The 22948-nt window shown below is 44.2% G+C and overlaps 3 protein-coding genes across 5 annotated transcripts in view; 1 reads left to right on the forward strand and 2 right to left on the reverse strand.

Annotated features, from left to right (window-relative positions):
• The window catches only part of SPTBN1 (spectrin beta, non-erythrocytic 1), a 221969-nt gene extending 208189 nt beyond the window's left edge, over nt 1-13780 (reverse strand). The window contains exon 1 of one of the 3 annotated variants that reach the window (XM_049870437.1): nt 13552-13780. The gene's annotated coding sequence lies outside the window, so the exon portion shown is untranslated. Of the gene's footprint in view, nt 1-12362; nt 12460-12948; nt 13048-13551 lie in introns of those variants that run through there. The other 2 variants (XM_049870438.1, XM_049870439.1) reach the window with 2 other exon arrangements.
• Nucleotides 12071-14212, forward strand: LOC126067916 (collagen alpha-1(I) chain-like). Its single transcript, XM_049870152.1, has 4 exons — nt 12071-12079; nt 12276-12410; nt 12462-12588; nt 12963-14212. Exons 1-4 carry the CDS (start codon nt 12071-12073, stop codon nt 14210-14212), a joined length of 1521 nt encoding a protein of 506 aa, XP_049726109.1.
• A 6823-nt stretch (nt 14213-21035) lies between these two features.
• C26H2orf73 (chromosome 26 C2orf73 homolog) overlaps nt 21036-22948 on the reverse strand; it is a 144358-nt gene continuing 142445 nt past the window's right edge. The window contains exon 9 of the transcript XR_007515534.1: nt 21036-21484. The gene's annotated coding sequence lies outside the window, so the exon portion shown is untranslated. The remainder of the gene's footprint in view (nt 21485-22948) is intronic.

A 22948-nucleotide genomic window follows, 5' to 3' on the forward strand; every position in this document is an offset into this window, starting at 1 on the left:
CTCCATTCCATTTGCAACACGTTCTAGGGTCACTGTTCCAAAGACGCTCTGAAATCCGGAGACAAAAATAAAATGAGATGCTGTCCCGAGCATATGGAGACGTGTCTCAAGAGAATGAGTGCAACTCTGATGGGAATGTCTTCCAAAACAAAACAGAAAGCTCACATTATCTAAGGAGAACTTAATTCCTGGTGTTTTTCCACTGTAAAAAGGATTTTACTCAAAGAAGAAAAATATCTGTAGTAAACACATTTTGGGTTCTCTGTTTCTTCATCTTTTTTCTTTAGTGAACTGACATCCTCCCACCCCCAAAACAGCTAAGTGCAACACACAGTAGTTAAGTTTTAAAATGACCAGTGATAAGAGCTCATGGTTTGCCACGCTCCACGCATAAACTGGAAAAGCGAAAAACATCATCATAAGTTTGTTTAGGCTGTCAAAACTTTACATCACTAGCCTAAGGTTTTTTTTGTTTTTTTTTAACGCATGGAATTTATTTTTTTTCCATTTTTTTTATTGTACTCTAGATGAAAGTTTACGGAAGAAACTACCTTCTCATTAAACAATTAATACACATATTGCTTTGTGACATTGGTTCTTTAGCCTAAGATTTGAGGGCTGGTCCTTATTATATATATTTGTGAGCTGAACAAATATATGCAGAGGGAAAAAAGGCTTAAAGGGTAAACACCAAAATGTCAACCACACGTTTTTAGGGTCCTGGAAGCCCTAGTGATTTTAATTTCCTTCTTTGTGTTCATCTTTATTTTCCAAAATGTTTATCTGCAATAAACATTTTCCTACTTTGGCAATTTAAAAAAGAATATTATTGAAAGAAACAGTTTTGTGTTTCATGTTACAATGATCTTATGCCAATTTATGCCTTTATGAAGGTACATATCCTTCATAAGCCATTCAAAAAAGAACTATATATACCGCACATATTAACACACGATACTGAATCAACTCAATGGCAATGGGTTTGGTTTGGTTTTGGTATCAAAAATTTGAAGATTCTAAGAAGTTAAAAAAAATGAATACTTTAACTTTGAAAATTATTGTATTCACTATAAAAATCAATGCACTCATATGGCTACAGGTTGAAAAATGCAATGGAAAATGTTTATACATCCAAGAGTACAATAAAAATAAATACACACCGTTTTAAGGAAGAATCTAGGTTTTCCTTCCCCTTTCAGTAAATAAGATAAAGAGGGAAAAGGGAAGAGGGCTCGAATCTATGCTAAGAACAAGTATTACCTCATCTCAAAGACTCTGCACAGCTAATGAAGAACATTCCAGAAAAATACGTCGTCCTTGAACATTTAGGTCTGGCCTAGAGGCAAACATAACTAGGACAAAAATTATCCCCAAGAGGGTAGAGAAACAACAAAAAACTTCATCCAGAGCCAAAGGCCCATTAGAAGCGACTGTCTTCTGGACAGTTTTCATCAGGCTCCCTTGTGGCCTGGTTCTTGTATCTTTTCCCACACTCCTCGGAAGTAATGAAAAGCCAAGGCTCTAACCAAATGCACATTTAAATGAAGAATGGAAAAATCTTTTCAAAATGTCATTCTTTACGCCCTCAGTATTCACATTAATTTCCTACAACTTCTGGCTGAAAACTTTGAACGGGAGAGGGTACGTTTAGCTGGTTATTCCTTTTACTTAGGAGCTTTTATCCAGCTAAAATGAGGTTTGCTGTGAAGTGTTGGGATAGTTTTGAACAGCAAGAATTTGCTGTTAAGAATTTCTGGAAAATTTAGAATATATGAAGCACCTAAATTAAAAATCTCCCACAATCCTCTCACCTAGGAGATAACTGCTGTTAAAAGGCTGGTGAACTTTCTATGTATAGACATGTTTAGTTATACAAATTAAATGCTGAACATATACACTTCAAAAGTATACATTCTATTATGCATTGTTCTAAGTTTCATCCTGGAAACCCTGGTGGCATAAGAGGTAAGTGCTATGGCTGCTAACCAAAAGGTTGCCGGTTCAAATCCACCAGGCGCTCCCTGGAACCTCTATGGGGCAGTTCTACTCTGTCCTATAGGGTTGCTATGAGTCCGAATCGACTTGACGGCAATGGATTTGGTTTTTTTTTTTTTGGAAGTTTCATCCTAGATCCTCCTACTGGGTAAAACCTACAGTTATGGTCTAATACAGAAACCATGGCGGCGTAGTGGTTAAGTGGTACAGCTGCTAACCAAAGGGTCAGCAGTTCATATCTGCCCGGCGCTCCTTGGAAACTCCATGGGGCAGTTCTACCCTGTCCTATAGGGTCGCTATAAGTTGGAGTCAACTCGACGGCACTGGATTTGATTTGTTTTTTTGGTATGGTCTAATACAGATCATACTGCCTAACTAGTGGCTTTAAGCTTATATGTTAAAGATCAGAAATAGCAGGAAACTCTAGATTTGGGACCAGAGATATTAGATGGTTCTGAAAATCATTCACGTGTTCACTCTCACATTTTAGAGCTTATTAAGCATAGAATTATGACTCAACAAATCAGGGTCAGTTTAAAAACAATCTTGAAATGACAACATCTTACTTTCTGATCTCAAGCCACACTAAACCCTCAAAAAAAAAAAAAAAAAAACCCTCAAGGCCTCCTCAAATAACTGTTAAGTCAAAGTTTGTGGCAGAATAATTACGAAATTAATGGAAGTAAACAAGCATTCATTTTTATAAACTACATTTTACAAAGCGTCTTTCCAGTTGGGGACTTGGACCGTGAAACAGAAAGTACTAGTCCTCCCAAACATCTTCCCCACCAGGAAAGGACAATGTCTGGGATTCACCTTCAAATACCATTACTATAAAAGTCCCCATTTAAAAAGTCTTCAAATAGACCTCCGCTTCTCTTCACGGTGGACAGCGCTCGTTTCCATGCCGTTCACTTGTGTGACACACACTTGCCTGAACACTCTTTCTGTATCAAATATGTATATATACGTGTGTGTAGTTAACAGCTTGCCTGATAACCAAAAGGTCGGCAGTTCGAATCCACCAGCCACTCTTTGGAAACACTATGGGACGGTTCTACTCTGTCCTATAGGGTTGCTATGAGTTGGAATTGACTGGACAGCAACAGGTTTGGTTTGGTTATACATAGATGTATACATATACATATATGTATACACACATATATATACACATACACACACACACACACACACATATATACCATATATAAAGCGCTCGGCTGCAAACCAAAAAGTAGGCAGTTCAAGTCTACCCTCCACTCCGCAGGAGAAAGATGTGGCAGTCTGCTTCCCTAAAGATTTATATAGCCTTGGAAACCCTATGGGGCAGCTCCACTTTGTCCTACAGGGTTGCTATGAGTTGTAATGGACCCCACAGCAGCGGGTTTTACGTAACACTGCATAAAAATTTCCTTTCATACAAGAAAAGATTCACATTAGGATATCATTAATAGTAGCTACTCTTAAACCCTTAACCTATAATAGTCCCAAATGCTAGGAAACCACTGAAGGGAGGTAATCTAAATCTGGAGTGGTTTTTATTTTTACATTTTCCCTTGGAATTTTATCTGCATTTCCGACAAATTCCAGTGACATGTGATAGTCTAATGGTGACAAAATTAGCCACAGCAGCAGTGCCTGGGCTTCCACCAGTGAGAACAAGCGTGTCACAGAATTCCAGGGCTCTCTGTCGGGTGTGCAGTGTGGGAATACCAAAGAACCCTGATCCTCTCCACTTCTTAAGCTAACCATGTTAATGCAGAGGGCTGAATTAGCACTCCACTTCATCTCAATAAACAGCCCTGGTGGTGCCGTGCTTAAGCATTCGTTCGGCTGTTAGCCAAAAGGTTAGCAGTTCGAAACCACCATCTGCTCCTTGGAAACCCTATGGGGCAGTTAGTTCTGCTCTGTCCTGTAGGGTCACTAGGAGTCGAAATCGACTCAATGGCCGTGACTTTATCTGAATGTTCTATTTTTTTCTCAGACCTGCACCCTTACAACGCTGACTAACTCGTTTTCCCACTGCTCTGAGCAAAATGGAGAAAAGACAGATAAGACAATCTTTGAAACATTAAATTATTCCTTAACAATGATCTAAAATTGGACAGTTTTTGTTTTAAATGTAACATTTTAATGTATTTTTGGTGAAAAGTATACATAGCAAAACAGGTTCCCACGGAACGATTTCTACACACAGTGTTCAGTGACCCTGCTTTTTACTTTCAATTGCTTATCAAATTTTCTGAAAGCGTTGACTGCGTTTTTGACTATGAAGCTAATGATCCTCGCAGTCACCCATTATATTACTTACTGTACTCTTCTGTAGGTCTGAAACATTAAGTCATGGGAATTTCCTCTCATACAAGAAAGGAAATCACCCATCAACCCACCATCCAAAGCAACCCATTAACATTTTAACCTATTTCCTTCCAGTCTTTTATTTAATATAACAAAACCGAGGTTATACTGCGTTAGAGTTTTACATACAGATTTTCCCACTGGACAGCATGTTGTTTACATTTTCCAATTATTTTAAGGGCACATTGTACTGACTACACCCTGTGCCTGTGCCATAATTTAATTTGCCCCCATCAGAAAACCTATTTTTTCACTATTCATATTGCCAAGAACATACTTGTTTAAAAACCTCTCTCCTTATTTCTGCAGAAGAAAAATGTGGCAGTCTGCTTCCGCAAAGATGACAGCCTTGGAAACTCTACGGGGCTGTTCTGCTCTGTCCTACAGGGTCGCTATGAGTCAGAATCAACTCGACAGCAATGGGTTTGGTTTTGGTTTGGTCCTTATTTCTAATTATTTCTTTGGGTTACAGAGTTACAAGTGGGATTCCAGTCCAAAAGGTATGATATTTAAGGCTTCCATTAAAGACATAAGGAGCTCTGGTAGCGCCATGGTTAAGAACTCAGCTGCTAACCAAAAGGTCGGCGGTTCGAACCCATCAGCAGAGATGTGGCAGTTGCTCCAGTAAAGATTTACGACGCTGGAAATCCTATGGGGCAATTCTACCTGTCCTACAAGGTCGCTGTGAGTGGGAATCGATCAGATTGCAGTGGGTTTGGTTTTTGGCTGTACTATAGATATAAGCCAACTGTTTTGCACTATATCTGTATTAATCCAAATACTCTCCCAACAAATGATGCAGGACACCCATCTCTCAGCACCCCAGAAAGCATTACCTATCAACCTAGGTAGACAACAGAACCTCACTCTTTTAATTTGCGTTTCACGTTACTGGTGAGTTTGAACAATTTACTACAGTTCTTGGCCTCTTCGATTTCTTCTTTTATAAACTATCCATTTATTTCCTTCCCCCAAATCTAGGGCTTTAGTGTTTTCTTGTACTAAAAAAAAGTTACTAATCATATTTGCCTTTCCCATTATTTTGACATGATACCTAGGGGCAAGTTTAATATATACTAAACTTGGCATTATTTATCTGAATGATTGGTTTTATTTACTCGAATGTATTTTTTTTAATATATATAACAAGAAATATTATTTGAAAGAAAACATTAAATTTAGACAAACTAAGCAAAAATTCCACGTTTTATAATTAAAATTTATTCTGATGGACACTGGTACTGTCACCCTCACTGTTTTATCATTTGAAGAAGTATAGGCACACAGAGAGGTCAAGGCAATTTACCCAAGATCACTTAGCCAGGCAGCAGACTGGCCAGGCTGGGTAACTCCGGAGCCTAGTCTCGGGACCCCAGCATCCAATGGCCTCTCAACCCACCTCACTGGCCCTGACCTACCTCCTCCAATTTCTTGAAGATTATCTCCACTAAGGGTTCTGCTGGAACCTCAAACTCAACATGGCTAAAGCCACCCTGATTCTCTTTCTCAACCAAATATCCACCTTTTCCCTTGACTTGTCCATTTCTGTCATTACCATCCACGTTCTTTATCACCATCGAAATGAAATTTCCATCACCATAACTCTCCCCTCACTACGTCTACCTCCCATCCGCTTATCCTACAAATAGTTGGTGTCTTCAGATGTGTCAGGCACAGGATTGGGTCTTCACCACCTTCGCCCCATCTCTACACTCCTTCTCATCCCCTTCGCCACCACAGTAACTTGCTTTTTTAACCTCAGGACCTCTGCAATCACCTCTTTCCCGCCTCCTTGCTTCTAGTGTCTTGTTGCACTCCATTCTGTACATGGCCGAAGAGTTATTTCCTTTTGTTGTGTTACTCAAATACCTCATAATCAAAGAATTTTAGAGATGGATGGGATCTTAAAAACCGAGTGCCAGCTCTGATCATCTGGCAGCTGCTGCCTAGAGCACTCTATTGGGGGTGCTGCTGAGGCTCTATCTCAGCTCAGGGGAAAGAGTACCATGATTGTTATCCACTGTCCGTCAAGGACAAAGGGAGCAGTGCCATGTGCCATGGTTTAGCTCCCACTACGATTTCATCTAAGTCTTTCATTTTATATATTTGGATCTGAGACCAGAAGGGCTAATGGCTTGCAGGAATCATACACCTGGTCACTAAAATGCTTTATCTTCTGTGTATAGTATATATGGTGTACACTATATACTAGAGTATATAGTCTTTGGATCCAGGAACTAATTCTTACTCTACTCTAAGGCAGCCTAATCCAACTTCAAGCCCTGGCAACAGAAGATATCTAATAATTATTCACTGATTCAAAAATAATATTGCAAGGGGAAGCTTTTGCCTAGGGGAGCATTAAGTTGATCTTAACTTTGGTGGAATAATTTGGTAAAGGACAGCGAGAACTGTTGCACAACTTGAAGACTGTAATCAATGTCACTGAATTATACACGTAGAAACTGTTGGGGAAAAATATTGCAAAACCATCTTAAGACTAGCAGCAAAGAAAGGACATTAGTATACATGCTTATTGGTAAAAAGAACTGTTTACCAAGAAATGTAATTATGTTACTTTCAAGGACAGGAAGCTGAATTTATAAAGGGTTCCCCGTAAGTGGTCTTGTATAGTCTACATTTATTAATATATAAATTCCATTGGTAACAAATACGGCCTTCTAAAAAATAAAAATTAGAGTATGTTGTTTAATACCTCTTTTAACATAAAAATGTTAAGGAACTTTTTGAAAAGCATCGCAAAAGGGGTCACCGGCTCCTATAGCTCAGGCAGTCCAGAGAAGAAATGGAACAGCTATTAAATGACTACCTACTGTGCCCCTGGCACTGTACCCTGCTGTACCACAACAAATGTACGAAGTGGGCATTATTATTCCAGTTGTACTGATGAGGAAACTATGGTTCAGAGAGTAACTAACTAGCCCAAGCTAGTTACTAGCTTGGGTCACATGGCCAGTACACTACAGCATTAGGATTTGAGCCCAGATCTGCTTGACTCCAAAACCCACGCACTTTTCAAACTGAGGAAAATTTTTTCCTGCAGTAACAATCATCTGCATAAACCTTAAAGGAAAAAAAAAAACAACTGATTATGATGACTCTACTAATATTACAAGTGGCTGGTTATTAAAAGAAACCACAAATGGTTTTTTAGAACACACAAACTGGGAGACAATTTTTGCCACACATATAATCCTCAAGAGATTAGTATACAGTATACATAAAGAACTCCTAAAAATCAGTAAGAAAAAAATGCAAAAGAAAAATGGGCAAAGGCTGAATAGGCACTTCACAAAAGACGGAACCCAAAAAGCCAGTAATATTCAAATGATAGTCAACCTCAGTAGTCCAGGAAATTGCAAATAAAAAGCATCATGAAATACTATTTCACAAATACCGACTGCACAATGCTTTCAAGTCTGCTAAGGTTGTAGAACAACTATAATATTTATACACGGAATATATGGAGCCCTGGTGGCGTAGTGGTTAAGGGCTTGGCTGCTAACCAAGAGGTCGGCAGTTCAAACCTACCAGGTGCTCCTTGGAAATTCTATGGGGCGGTTCTAGTCTGTCCTATAGGGTCGCTGTAAGTCGGAATCACTCGACGGCAGTGGGTTTGGATTTTTTTTGGTTTACTGGGAATATATGGAGCCCTGGTGGCATAGTGGTTAAGGGCTTGGCTGCTAACTGAAAGGTCAGCAGCTGGAATCCAGTAGCCACTCCTCAGAGACCCTAAAGGGCAGTTCTACTCTGTCACATAGAGTCACTATGAGTTAGAATTGACTTGATGGCAATGGGTTTGGTTTTTTTGTTTTGTTTTGTTTGTGGAAATACAAATTGGTACAACCACTTTGAAAAGCAGTTTGGTACAATCTAGTAAGGCTGAAGATGCGCATACCCTATAATCCAGCAAATTTCATTTCTTAGAGAAAAAGAAAGCGCGAGAGAGTGGATGAGGGAAGCGGGGGTATACATTTCCACACATGTACCAGGAGACAAGTACAGGACCCATTCATAGCAGCTCATTTATAATAGCAAAAAACTGGAATCAATCCAAATCTCCATCTACAAGAGAACTAATAAATAAATGGTGGTAGAACATTATTCTGCAGTGAAAACAAAGGAAATACAGCAACAAAATGAATGAATATCAAGAACACGATGTTAATCTCAAAAATCCAAGTCGCAAAAAATATGTAAAGTGTGATTTCATTCACACAAAGTTCAAAAACCTGCAAAATCAAATAGGATGTTTAAAAAGGAGAAACCAAAGAGAAGAGCAAGGGAATGATAAACACAAAATTCCAGACAGTGGTTGTCGCAGACTGGATTATGAAGGTGCACGGATAAAACTATGAGGTTCTGGTAACAGTCTTCCTGGCTTATGTGGTAGTTGCATGAAGGTCCACTGTTTTGTGATTCTTTAACATTGACTGTATAAGCATCATTTGAACGTACTAATTACTAAAAAAAAAAAAAAAAGAGGAGGGATGGAGCATTGAGTTTATGTTAATGGTGACAGAATATTCTGGAAAAGGACAGCCAGAGACAATGATAGTAGAACAAGAAAAATGGAATCAATGCCACCGAGCTGTAAGTGTGGAAGTTGTATTGGTTAGAGTTTTGGTGTGTATTATTTTCACCACTGTCAAGAGGGAAAAAAAAAAGAATGGACTGGAGGGCAAGGACAATGAACATACAAGCAGAAAGCTGACAACGCCAGAGGGGGCAAAAGGAGCTGAGGGGACCCCGAGCTGAGGGGACCCCAAGCTCAGGTGTCGGGCTTCCTGGGTTCCAGCTCTGCTGCCTCAAAGTCAACGCCTTCTTCCCCAATGCGGAAATGTTTTTCAACCTTAGAGATATTTTAGAAAAGAATCTACAAAAGTGATCAATCTAAAAAACTAGAGTAAACAGAACTCTGCAACCTAAAGAGTAAAGAAGGGCTTGATAAAGCAATGGTGTCTGAAACCAGTTTATAGTGAGTACATCAGCTTCTTCATCACCAATTATTCAAGAAAAAAAAAAAGGACAGTTTCATCAGCAAAAGACTACAGATACAAGAAGGGACCTTTTTGATACTGAGGTCTCTTAACTAAAGAAGCACAGCAGTGTGTCTCGATTCAATAGGAAACACAAATCACTTTGGGGGTCTTGTTAAAATGCAGATTCTTATTGGGGGCAGGGCCTAAGAATCTTCATTTGTAACAAGCTCCCAGGTGCGGCGATGCTGGTGGTCCACACACCTCACAATGGCCGTCAAGGGACAATGTGAAAACATCTTTTCCAGAAATGTTTAAAGATAGAAATATGGGTCTATGTCATTTGGAGAGCTTAGTTTTACCCACTAAAGTAGAAAAAAGACTGATGATGTTATTGCTACACTACATAAAGTCAGATGTGGGAGGATTTTTACCAGAAATCTCAGCGGGCTGAGCCTGGTCTTTTGAAAGGAAACGGTGCTTTGAGAAAAAACAAAAATGTACAAGAAAAATCCATGAGGATCCATGAGGCGCTTTGCTCACCTCCACAGACTTAAACAGAAGTGCTTTTCCAGCAGGGGTGTAAGCCCTCTCCTCATGGAAGGATGGTTTACACTCCTAACAGTCTCACAGGAAGAAACCAGGGCAGGGCTACCATAAGGAAATCCACAGAACATTAATTAATGCCCGATTACAACACAGATGTTGGTCAGGGCCCAACGTAATTAACGGAGCATGACATCACTGCATGCAAAAAAAAAAAGAGCTCTAAAATTCTAAGAATATGCTCTTAAAACGAAAACCTCAAAATTATTTCAACAGAAATCACATCGAATGATTTCCAGTCATCATGACCATGTTTGTTTGTTGCTGTTCGCTGCCATCCAGTGGGTTCCGACTCATAGTGACCCCATGTACAACAGAATGAAACACTGCCAGGTCCTGTGCCATCCTCACAATCGCTGCTGTATTTAAGCCCATTGTTGCAGCCACTGTGTCAATCCATCTCATCAAGGGTCTTCCTCTCTTTTGCTGACCCTTTACTTTACTAAGCATGATGTCCTTCTCCAGGGACTGGTCCCTCCTGATAACCTGTCCCAAGTATGTGAGGTGAGGTCTCGCCATCCTCACCTCTCAGGCATATTCCAGCTGTCCTTCTTCCAAGACAGGCTCTGTTCATTCTCCTGGCAGGCCACAGTACATTCAACATTCTTTTCCAAATATTCTAAACAAACATTCAATGTTCAAGAACAGTGAATAGAATATGAATGTTTGTTTAACCAAAGCCATTGTTGTCGAGCCGATTCCCATCTCACAGTGGCCCTGGAAGACAGAGTAGAACTGCTCCACAGGGTTTCTAAGGAGCAGCTGGCAGATTCGAACTGCTGACCTTTTGGTTAGCAGCCAAGCTCTTAACCACTGAGCCACCAGGGCTCCAATGTTTGTTTAGTAAAATCATTCCATCTCAAAACGGTACTTCCACATGTAAAGTCATGTTTTCTTACACTAAGACTAACCACTCACATAAACACTTCCAGGAAAGTGAGGTCTTCCCACTTGCTCCTATAACATCACAGACGGTTGTTACTAGTTTGGCCCTCAAGATGCTCAGAAAGCCAGAATGGCAGGAGGCGAACAAGTAACAGCAGTTCCTTCACTGCCCTGACACTTTTCATTCTCTCAGATGAAGGTTTTTGTCCCTCCAGAGAGTTACAGGGTTGCAAACCCCACAGCATTCTGCACCTGGTGTGTAAACCGGAACAGCTAAACCACCTATGACATCAACACAGGATATGTCTACACACGGTCCAAAATATCTGGATAGTCCATGGAAACGATACTCGAAAACATCTTTATGCAGTGCGAGTTTATACGACTGGCACAACGAAGAAGCCCAAATCCATAAAAGTTCCATATTTTAATAGCTCTCGGTTAGAGAAACTAAAAAAAACTGCATGTAAGCCACACAGCTTACCTTTTGTTCTATTCTGCAGAGCCACGTAAAATCGGATGCCATGAGCACGAATTCATTAGAGATTAAAAAAGTAGAAGCAGACACGCCCTTGGCTTGGAAACACTGACCTTCTCTTCCAGTGAGCGTGCTGAAATTTCCCTTTTCACTCACGCACTGTAGAAGAACACGGGTTGACATTTGCAGCGTCTCCCATTTGCCATCCCACTTGGAATAAGTGACTTACAGAAGTGGCATTTAGAAGGGACATCCATGTGTACTAAGGACATTAGGGCACCATCTCCTTCTGGACAGGCAGACACCAGCCACAGAGGCCTTGGTGGTCGCCCTTCTCAACCTTCTCTCCAGCCACATTCAGAAAAAAAGTGAATACCAAAAAAAAAGAAAAACCCAAAACCATGCATGCAGGGCCTTACCATCATAATCCCACTAGTGGAGCCTGGAGACCCGACTTGGTTGTCTTAATCAGCAGAACTCTGCATACCAATTTACCATGAATAAAGAACCCAAATATGTAATCGTACTTGATTGACAGAAAAAACAAAGCTCAAAGCCAAGCAAAAATGGATTAAAGGAATCATTTACTACCCGTCAGAATATACGCAGGACCCCTTTCAAACAAGCTGCTGACTACTAATATTTTTATAAATGTCTCAGGGAACATAAGAACTAAAATTATGGATCATTTCATTAAAAAAAAAAAAAAACGGTTTTCTACGGGAAAAATGCATAGTACTGACCAAAGATGGACCAGGTACTGTAATGTCATAGCCGTGATGGTCCAGCTAACAAACACCAACTTCTCACATAGGAAAAAACCGATGCGTAGCTGGGTCCTGGTTACAGATTACGGGTGATCCAAAGAAAGGCGCTGCGACTCTCAGCAGCGACGGCCCCACCATTGCCTCCGCACACCCCTCGGCTCGTCCTGCCTGCTGCCCCTCCCTAAGGCTCAGGTCCCCAGGTCCAGGATCCGATTCAGGTCCGCAGCCGCAGCCGGCTCCCTCTGCCCCGTCAGCGCCGCAGGGCGCCCCTACCTCCGAGCACTGCGAACAGGCAAGGCGGGAGGGGATCGCCCCGAAAGGGTAGAATCTCCCCCTGACGCCTAGATGACCTGGTCCTGACGCCACATCCAGCCGAAGCAGCAGGACAAGGTGGACGCAGCCCGGGGCCTGGGTGGGGCTGGGCGGGGGCCGCAGGCGCTGAGTGGCCGTGCCAAGCCCCGCCAGCCAGAAGCAGGGGCGGCTGCGATTCTGCTGCATTGTGCTGCATCACGGCGAGGGCGCCGCGAGCCATCCATCTTGCCAAAAACCCATCCCCGCCAAATAAACCCCACCGAAGGCATTCTCCTCCCCCGCCGAGGCACCCCCACGCTCGCCCTCTCCTCACTTTCTATCTGGCCCGACTTTAGACTGGAAAAATAATGGACCCCGCTTGTGTACCGTTCTCCCATCCCCCCTCCACGCCCTCCCCCTCCAATCTGATGGCACCTTTCTCATCACAAAAACAAAGGGAGGGCTCTCCCCCAAAAGAAGGCCGAGGGCGTCAGGTGGGTGATGACGAGAGGAGCTCCCAGCCCACCACCCCAAGGCAGGCCCGGAGGGTCCCCGCGCCGGTACAAACCTGTTGAAGCCCAGGGTGGCAGGAGCCGAAGGGCGGGCGCAGCAGCGGCTCGGCGCCCCAGGCGGCTCCCGCCCAGCCCGGGGAGAGGGGACAGCAGAGGGCGGGGGCCGGGCGGTGGGGGGGCGCCTCCGGCTCAGCTGCAGCGCCGGGAAGCCGCGACCACGCCTGGCCGCATCCCGGTACCGTTACGCGCAATGCCCGGCCCTGTCACCGCCGCCCTCGCTTCCCACCCGCAGGGGCTGGGGGGAGGGCACCCGAAAACACACCCTCCCGGCTGCCCACTCCGCACCCACCCCCGCGCCAGGGCCGCTGTGACCGGCTGGAGAGAGGGGGCGGCGGAGGCAGAGGAGGAACGGGCGCTGCTGCACCGCGGAGGGGGCCGGGCGGCCGCGGTGCGCACGGCGAGGCTGCGGCCGCCCTCCGCCCGGATGAGCCGAGCGCTGACAAGCCCCGGAGACCAAGCTCCCCGCGCGCCCCCGCCCGGGCTCCGCAGCCTCCCCGCCCCCACGCCGCGCCCCGGGCGCAGGACAGCGGCGTCCTCCCGGGCCCGCAAGCCAGGAGCCCCAGTGAGTTGGCATCTTCCTGCCTCGGGCCCCCACCTACCTCCCGGGGATGGGCTGGGGGCGCCGAGGTCCCGTCCTCCTCCCGCTCCTCGGCGGCCGGGCGGGTGGGCCGGGAGGCAGCTCCGCGGGGCTGTCCGCGGCTGGGGCCGGGGCTCACAGGACGGGACCGGTGGGCGCTGCTGCGCGGGGCTGCGCGCTCGCTCCGAGCAGAGAGGCGGCCGAGGGAGGGACTGGAGGAATCCGCAGCCTGCTCGGCAGCAGCTGCACTGATTCCGGGGCTGGGCGGGAGGAGGGTGGGGAGGAGGGAGCCGCCGGGGAGGAGGCCGGGGCGGGGCCAGGGCGCAGGCGGGCCCGGGCGCGCGCACAGACGCGCGCACACGCTCTCTCCCGCACACCCTCCTCCCTCCCGCTCCCGCTGCCTCCCTGTCGCCGGCCGTCCTCGCGCCCGCCCGGAGCGCCGCGGCCTTCCCTTGCCAACGCCCCCCCGGAGCCCCGCAGCTCCCCTCCCCCAGCGCCCCCCGGAGCGCCGCAGCCCCCCCCCGCCACCCAGCGCCCACCCGGCGCGAGACCCGAGTCGGGGCGCGTCCACGCTCTCCACCGCGGAGGCTCTTCCCCGCGCGGCCGGACCTCGCCCCCCGCCGTGGGGACTGGCCAGGCTGGCCTGCGCGGGGTGGGCACGGCCGCCGCGCTACCCGAGCTAAGGGACAATGGGGGCTTTGTCCTCACAGCCGACGAGGACCAATTTCACGTTTAATTTGAGGCTAATTCGATTATCGCCGTGGAAAGGGGCCGCCTAATTTTCTACGTGACTTGTGCAACCGCTTTAGGCCTTCGATGTTTGCGTGTGGAACGCGATGGGGAGAGTGTGTTTGGGGAGGTTTGAGGGCGTCATCTGGTTGGTTGGTTTTAGATGTGGGAGGTGATGCCTGTAGGTTCCGCCCAGCCTGGAGAAAGGTGACGGCGACCTCACCGTGGGCACTCTTGAGCGGGGTTTGAGGGGCTGTTTCTCCGCGAGGTCAAGATCTTCCTTTTTGAATGCTTTTTCACCCTTTCTCTCTGGGTACCTGGGAGCAGACCCTACAAGTGACTCATTCAACTCCGGCCTCTTGCCCAAACGCAGGCTCGTCTTTAACCTGAGGCCGGTACACCCCCGGAGTCTTCCTCGGTGTTGTCTTGGCTGCAGTAGAGTCCCCGGGGTGGCTTGGGGGTTTGTGTTCTCCCCCTCGTCGGTTTCCTGAGATGGACAAAGGGCGTGTGCCTGACTTCATTTCTAGTGCCAGCACCCCCTTCCCAGCCAGGTTAAGGTGCCCGCCTCATCAACCGCCCGGCTGGTGTAGATAGAAATTCTGCAGCCGCCACTATCGGCGTCATTACCAGGGCCTTGAATAGAAATACTCTAGAAAGCCTTCTGGGGGAATTGACTTTTTTCTTACTCTGTAAGGTGCCCAAAGTGGCGCCAAGGGGGCCCGGAGGCCTTAGAGGACAGAGGGCCCTCCTTGCCTTTTCCCTAAATATCTGATCCTCAAGCTCTAAATAAAAAAATAAAAGACAGTCGAGTAGTTTGGATCATAAAACCCAGTGATCATGCTATGCTCAAGTCAATACAACTGAGGGCTGATGGTTTCTGTTTTTGTACCCAAAACCAAACCAACCCAGTGCCGTCGAGTCGATCCCAACTCACAGCGACCCTATAGCACAGGGTAGAACTGCCCCACAGAATGTCCAAGGAGCGCCTGGCGGATTCAAGCTGCCGACTCTGCTTAGCAGCCGTAGCACTTAACCACTAGGGCACCAGGGTTTCCTCTGTGTTTGTAGGTATTTAAAAACAGAATATTTTGAAATAAACCTAATTGAACTCTTCCCAGCAAACCAAAGATGATTCATTTTAGGCCTTCACCGTGAGCATGAATGTTTGTACAAATGTTTTCTTTCTTTATATTGAGAAAGGCAGATAATTGAACATTTTTCTCAGAAGGTTGGTCGACACAACCAGAAGGTAAACTCCTGTGAGTGTTGCAGGCACTTTGGAGGTGCTCAGAAAATATTTGTAGAATTGAATTGAGCAGAGTAACCTGTAGGCTGCCCTCATTTGGTAATACAGGAAATCCAGGAGGAATGAAAGTGGTTTCCCTTTCACTTTATTTATTTTGCATCGTGGCCCCCAGTACCTCCCCACCCACAATGTTAATGAAATACCAAAGAAAACAATGGCAATACTGAGAAATGCCTCAGCTTAAATTCTTCCAATGTTATTCTTAGATATTGTTGTTATTAGGTGCCGTTGACTCAGTTCCTACTCATAGCTACTCTGTGTACAACAGAATGAAACACTGCCTGGGCCTGCGCCATGCTCACAATCATTGCTATGTTTGAGCCCATTGTTGCAGCCGCTGTGCCAATCCATCTCATTGAGGGTCTTCCTCTTTTTCAGTGACCGTCTACTTTACCAAGCATGATGTCCTTCTCCAGGAACTGGTCCCTCCTGATAACACGTCCAAAGTACGTGAGACAAAGTCTCACCATTCTTGCTTCCAAGGAGCATTCCAGCTGTACTTCTTCCAAAACAGATTTGAAAAAGCCCAGGGTCTTTTCCCTGAGCACAAGTAAGTGTTCTGGAATTCCCATTCTTCCCAATGTTGTCCATAATTTGTTATCATCCACACAGTCGAATGACTTTGCATAGTCAATAAAACTCAGGTAAACATCTTTCTGGTGTTCTCCACTTTCAGCCAAGAGGCATCTGACAACAGCAATGATATCCGTGGTTCCACGTCCTCTTCTAAATCCTGCTTCAATTTCTGGCAGTTCCCTGTCAATGTACTGTAGCAATCATTTTTCCAATTATCTTCAGCAAAATCTTACTTGCGTGGAATATTACTGGATCACCTTTCTTTGGAATGGGCTGAATATGGATTTCTTCCAGTTAGTTGGCCAGGTAGCTGTCTTCCAAATTTCTTGGCAGAGACAAGTGAGCCTTCCAGTGCTGCATCCATTTGTTGAAACATCTCAGTTGGTATTCCATCAGTTCCTGGAGCCTTGTTTTTCACCAACATCTTTTGTGTAGCTTGGACTTCTTCCTTCAATACCATTGGTTCCTGATCTTATGCTACCTCCTAAAATGGTTGAACGTTGACCAATTCTCCTTAGTACAGTGACTCTATGTATTCCTTCCATCTTCTTTTGATACTTCCTGCATCATTAATATTGTGCCCGTAGAATCCTTCAATATTGCAACTTGAGGCTTGATTTTTTTCTTCAGTTCTTTCAGCTTGAGAAATGTCAAGTGTGCTCTTTTGTTTTTTTAACTCCAGGCTTTTACATGTGTCATTATAATACTTTGTCTTCTCGAGCTGCCCCTTGAAATCTTCTGTTCAGGTCTTTTAAATCATCATTTCTTCCATTTGCTTTAGCTGCCCTATATTCAAGACCAAGTTTCAGAGTCTTTTCTGACATCCATTTTGGTCTTTTCTTTCTTTCCTGTCTTTTTAAACACCTTTTGCTTTCTTCATGTATGATGTCTCTTAAAGGCTTCCTTTATCACAAATAACAGTGCTTAAATAAATCTGCATTTCATGGATGAGTCATCTTCCCTACCCCACGCCCATCCCACTTAAGTTTATAAAATTTCCTTCAGAAAGGGAGGCCACACACAACTATAGCAAGTTACTCTAGTACATCACCAGTAATTCTTCCAAAAGTGTGAAAAACAAGAATTCGGAGTTTTACTATGAATACCTGCCTCACAATTTTGAATTCTTACCCTTTGGTGGAAAATTTCATCACCCGGGAGACCAATGACCAAAGAGAAGTGCCTTTACTTTGACCTCAGAGTAAAGATTGTGTAAATTTGGGGAGACTAGTGGAGAAGCTAGCTCTATGGGAGGGCAAGAATCTAGAAAAAGATAAAAACCTTGGGCAGCGACAATGGAAGGAGCTCTGGCAATGCAACAGCTAACCGCTGGGCTGATAACCAATAAGGTTGGCGGGTTTAAGCCCATCTGTAGGCTCCGAGGGAGAAGGACCTGGTGATCTGTTCCCATAAAGATTAGGGCCTAGGAAACCCTATGGAGCAGTTGTACTCTGTCATGTGGGATCACTGTGAGCTGAAAATCAACTCAATGGCACCTAATAACAACAGTAACGGTGGTAACTCAGAAGAATTATTACCAAATATATTAGAACGTGCTTTGCTGAAATTTTATCCCTACGTTAGAATCGAGGTTGATTTAAACGAACCTTGTTGTTAGGTGCCCTTGAGTCAAATTCACTGAGTGAGTTCAAGCTGCCAACCTTTCGATTAGCAGCCAAGCCTTGAACTCATTAATATGATGTCTGTAATATACTACTCAGGAGTCCCTGGGTGCTGCAAACAACCAGTGCACTGGCTGCTTAATGGAAAGGTTGAAGATTCGAGGCTACCCAGAGGTGCCTCGGAAGAAAGGCCTGGTGGTCCGCTTCTGAGAAATTAGCTGTTGGAAGCCCCATGCAGTACAGTTCTACTCTGACCTGTACGGGGTCACCACGTTGCTTTTTTGTTAACATACTGCTCTGCATTTTTGGAGCCCTCACGGCTCAGTGGTTAAGAGCTCCACTGCTAACCAAAAGGTCGGCAGTTCAAATCGACCAGTCGCTTCTTGGAAACCCTATGGAGCAGTTCCACTTTGTCCTATACGGTCACTATGAGTCGGAATCAACTCGATGGCAATGGGCTTTGTGGATTTTATACTCTTACTCCCTGAAGTAGAGCAGTGAGTAAAACAGTAAAAAAATCATTGCTTTCATGGATCTTCCATTCTAGTCAAGACTACAAGTAATCAATAAGTAAGTAAAATCTGTGTATGATGATAAATCTGAATGTGTGGTAATCTACCAGTCCCAGTCGCCACGGAGTCAGTTCCAACTCATCACGACCTCAACTGTACTGAGTAGAACTGTGCTGTGTGGCATTTTCAATCACTGATTTTTCAGAAGTAGGTCACAGCCCTTTCTTCTGAGGGGCCTCTGGGTGGACTACAAACCACCAACCTTTCGGCTGACAGTCAAACGTGTTAACCATTGGCACCACCCGGGGACTGTATTTACAGAAATAATATAAATCGATGAGAATAAATAGTCTCAGCTTTCTATGAAGGGTCTTCAGGTTTTCTGTTAACAATAACAAGAAGTAGCACCTATGATCTGCTTTCCAGTTTACAAACTGCTTTAGCAAATATCATCATCTTTTGTCCTTTCGTCTGTTCTGTGTGACAGATATTGACCCCATTTGATAGATGAGAAAACTGAGGCACCAGTGGATCGAGTGGCCCAAGTTCACACAGGTAGTGACTATGAGAGATATCTGCTCAGAAGCTAGAGTGTTAGAGCTGTGTGTTGGGCATTGCATGTTAATTATTATAAAGCAGTTCTGATCTTTGACCTCTAGACTAGTAGGAGGGGGCTCTTTTAACTCTTCTCCACTCGGTCCACTTGTTGGAGTGCACCCTCCATTCCCTCTGTGTAGGGAGCATATTCACTGATGCCCATGGCACACGACACCCGCTTGGCTTGTAGGCTAGACCCTGGCTCACCCATGTGTTTCTGTTCCCACCAGGTGAGCTATGTATTTACCAAGTCAGTTGGGTTTGTTCCCAAATTTATGCCAGTTATACTTATTATTGCAATTAAGCATTATATAAGCCAAAAAAATGAGTATAAAAAGAAAGGCCTTTCAATGAAAACTGAGTTGCATACTTTTGAACTGTCTGATTAAAGGCTAAAAATACTGCCATCAAATTATGTGTGGGCAAGATAACAATAAAAAATTGGGAAGGCTGGAAATCACGAAAAGTTTGAAATATTCAGGAGTCAGGCTGCTTTGCAATTGTCTTTAAGTTCTTATTCAATCAAAAATACAACAAAACTGTGATATCATATGTCTGTGGCTTAAGCAAAAAAGAGGTGCCTTTTACTCAGTAAACGTATGTTCAAAGAAACTCTTTGACTGTTTATCAACAGATTAGAAGATGAAATGTACATTTGTAAGTTTCAAGTTAAAATGTTTAAGTGTGTATTTGTGCAGATATAAATCTCTCATTTTATTTTTCTTTCAAAATGTAATTCAAGAACTTGGCCATTGATTCTCAGGCATGACACCAAAAGCACGAGGAACAACAAGAAAAAAAAAAAGACAAACTGGACTCCAACAGAATTCAAAACTTTTGTGCATCGAAGGACATTATCAAAAAAAGCCAGAAGACGACCAACAGAATGGGAGAAAACCTTTGCGAATCTTATTTGTATCTGGAATATATAAAGAACTCACAGTGCAACAACAAAAGACAAAGATTCCAATTTAAAAATGGGCGCCCAAATGTGGAAAGCCAGTGTCCACCAACAACTGATGGATGGATGAACAAAATGGATGTGGAAAGCCAGTGTCCACCAACTGATGGATGGATGAACAAAATGGATGTGGAAAGCCAGTGTCCACCAACTGATGGATGGATGAACAAAATGGTGTGTACATACCAAAGCCAAAGTCGAACCCGCTGGCGTGGAGTTCATGCCAACTCATGGCGACCCCGTGTGTTATAGGGCGGCATTGTGACCCGTTGGCATGGAGTTCATGCCGACTCGTGGCGACCCCGTGTGTTATAGGGCGGCATTGTGACCAGTTGGCGTGGAGTTCATGCCGACTCATGGCGACCCCGTGTGTAACAGATCCAGCTTTGCCTGGTCCCGCACCGTCTTCTTGACGACTGCTGGTGTGTCTGAGTCCATTGTGGCTATCGTGTCAACCCATCTCATTGCAGGTTCCCCGCGTTTTTGTTGGCCCTCCACTTTCCTAAACAGGATGTCCTTTTCTAGCAATTGCTCTTTCCTGATGACGAGTCCAAAGTAAGCAAGCATAGAATTACCTGATGACCCAGCAATTCCACTCCTAGGTATATACACGAAAAACCTGAAAACAGGTACTCAATCTCATTTGTGCCTGACTATCATACTGGTATTATCCACAATACCCAAAAGGTGGAAACAACCCAGAAGTCCATCAGCAGATAAATGTGTAAAGAAAACGTGAGCTATACTTAAAACGGAATACTATTCAGCCATGAAAAGGAATGAAGTCCTGATACGTGCTACAAGGATGAACCTTGAAAACATGATGCTAAGTGAAAGAAGTTAGACACAAAAGGTCGCATATCTATACTTCCATACACACGAAACATCCAGAATAGGTAAATTTGTAGATGCAGAAAGATTATTGGTTGCCGGGGCGGAGGGGATGGGTGACGGGGAGAATAACTGCTTAATGGGTAGGGTTTTTTTTGGTTTGTTTGTTTTTACTGTGAGATGATAAAAATGTTTTGGAATTAGATGGAGGTGATGGTTGCACGATACAGTGAATGTACTAAATGCCGCTGAATTTTTACTTTAAAATGGTGAATTTTTATGTAATATAAATTTCTACTGAATTAAAAAAATACAATTTGAGAGTGAAAATCATTTTTTTGTATAAATTTTCTTTTTAATTTTTATTGTGCTTTAAGTGAAAGTTTACAAACCAAGTCAGTCTCTCATACAAAAACTTATATACACCTTGCTAGGTTTTTATATACTCCTAGTTGCTCTCCCCCTACTGAGACAGCGCACTCTTCTCCACCCTGAATTCCCTATGTCCATTCAGCCAGCTTCTGTCCCCCTCTGCCCTCTCATCTCTTCTCCAGACAGGAGCTGCCCGCATAGTCTCATGTGTCTACTTGATCCAAGAAGCTCACTCTCGGATCATTTTCTATCCCATAGTCCAGTCCAATCCCTGTCTGAAGAGTTGGCTTTGGGAATGGTTCCTGTCTTGGGCTAACAGAAGATCTGGGGACCATGACCTTGGGGTTGAAAATCATTTTGCTATTAGTTCCTCCTTATTATTTTTCAATAGCCAGCCAAACACTAGTCACAGCAGGCAAATGGGCTTCTCTCTGTTCTTTGAAATATACCTAAAAAAAAAAAAAACAGTGCTCATAATTTAACTCTCAGACATGAGATGATTATTCTACCAGCATACTTTCAGAAATCTTGATTCTAATTACCCCACCAAGGAAATATGAGTGATTCAGAGTCTTTACTGTTGGGAACAAACTAGAAATTAAAAAAAAAAGATTCTAGAATCTTCCTTTGGCAAGTAGCCCTGAGAATGAGGGAGGGAAAAAAAAAAAGAGTGTGGTGACTCTTTTCCCATACAACAGTGAGCACTTTTTCTTAATCTTCTCAGCCCTCACCACCCAGCACAGTAAACACGAGCTACATGTGGCAACTGAGCCCTTGAGATGTGGCTGAAGTGACGGAGGAACTGAGTTTTTAATTTTATTTGATTTTTAATTAAAGCTTAAATTAAAAAATGAATCCTTGATTTGGTTGTTGGAAAGCCTTTCAGTAGGTTTTTTTAGCTGTAAATTTTATGAAGTTTACATCCACGAGATTTCGAATACTCGATATGGAAAAAAGAACATAAAATAACTCGATTTTTAAAAATATCAGTCACATGTTGATATGATACTATCTTTAATATAATGGGTTCAACAAAATAAATTTTTAAAATTAATTTCACCTATTATTTTTAAACGTAAGTACTAGAATGTTTAAAGTTACAGATGTGGTTTGTATTTTATTTCTCTTGGAAAACCAACGCTATTCCAAAATTATGAGCAGAATCTTCAGTAATTGGCATCCTCTCCCTTTAGGCTCAGAAAAACTGAAGAAAGGCAACGAAATTGGGGACATGTCACAGAAGCAGGAACTCCACAGGGAGGTCCAGTATCCAGCCTCCAGGCCTCCCCGGCTGTGTCATCTCAGTGACCTCGGCTACCACGGGTGCCAGGCAGCGATGTTGTCCTGAGCAGAAGGCAGGCGTGGCTGGTGTTTTCCGGCTGCTTTCGGAAGACCTTGGCTGTGACGGAACTCCACTGGACACAGTTTGCTGGCCCATGTAAAGGATTCCAGAAGTGGGCTAGATTCATGCCTAGAATTTATTCAGGAAATTGCAGAAATTCATAGGCTGATGGGTGAGACACAAAGAGAAACGGAGAAATCACTTCCCAGAGAGCTCAGGGAAGTTGAACTTGCAGCTTGTTTGAGAGACTCTGCGTTGAGTTGTTAGATCCTGGCCACTTTGCCCCCCCATCATTCGCCCATATTGGGGTAACCTATAGGATTTCCTATCCAATGTTCTCAGATGGAAAATCCTGGTGGTGTAGTGGTTAAGAACTATGGCTGCTAACCAAAAGGTTGGCAGTTGGAACCCACCAGGCACTCCTTGGAAACTGTATGAGGCAGTTCTACTCTGTCCTATAGGGTCGCTGTGAGTCGGAATCGACTCGATGGGAACGGGTTTGGTTTGGTTCTCAGATGCTGGGTAGGTGTCTGTACCCGTCCACAGCATGAATGTGACGTCTCCCTCTCAA

Source organism: Elephas maximus, chromosome 26, assembly GCF_024166365.1.
Source record: "Elephas maximus indicus isolate mEleMax1 chromosome 26, mEleMax1 primary haplotype, whole genome shotgun sequence".
NCBI classification, from domain to species: Eukaryota; Metazoa; Chordata; class Mammalia; order Proboscidea; family Elephantidae; genus Elephas; species Elephas maximus.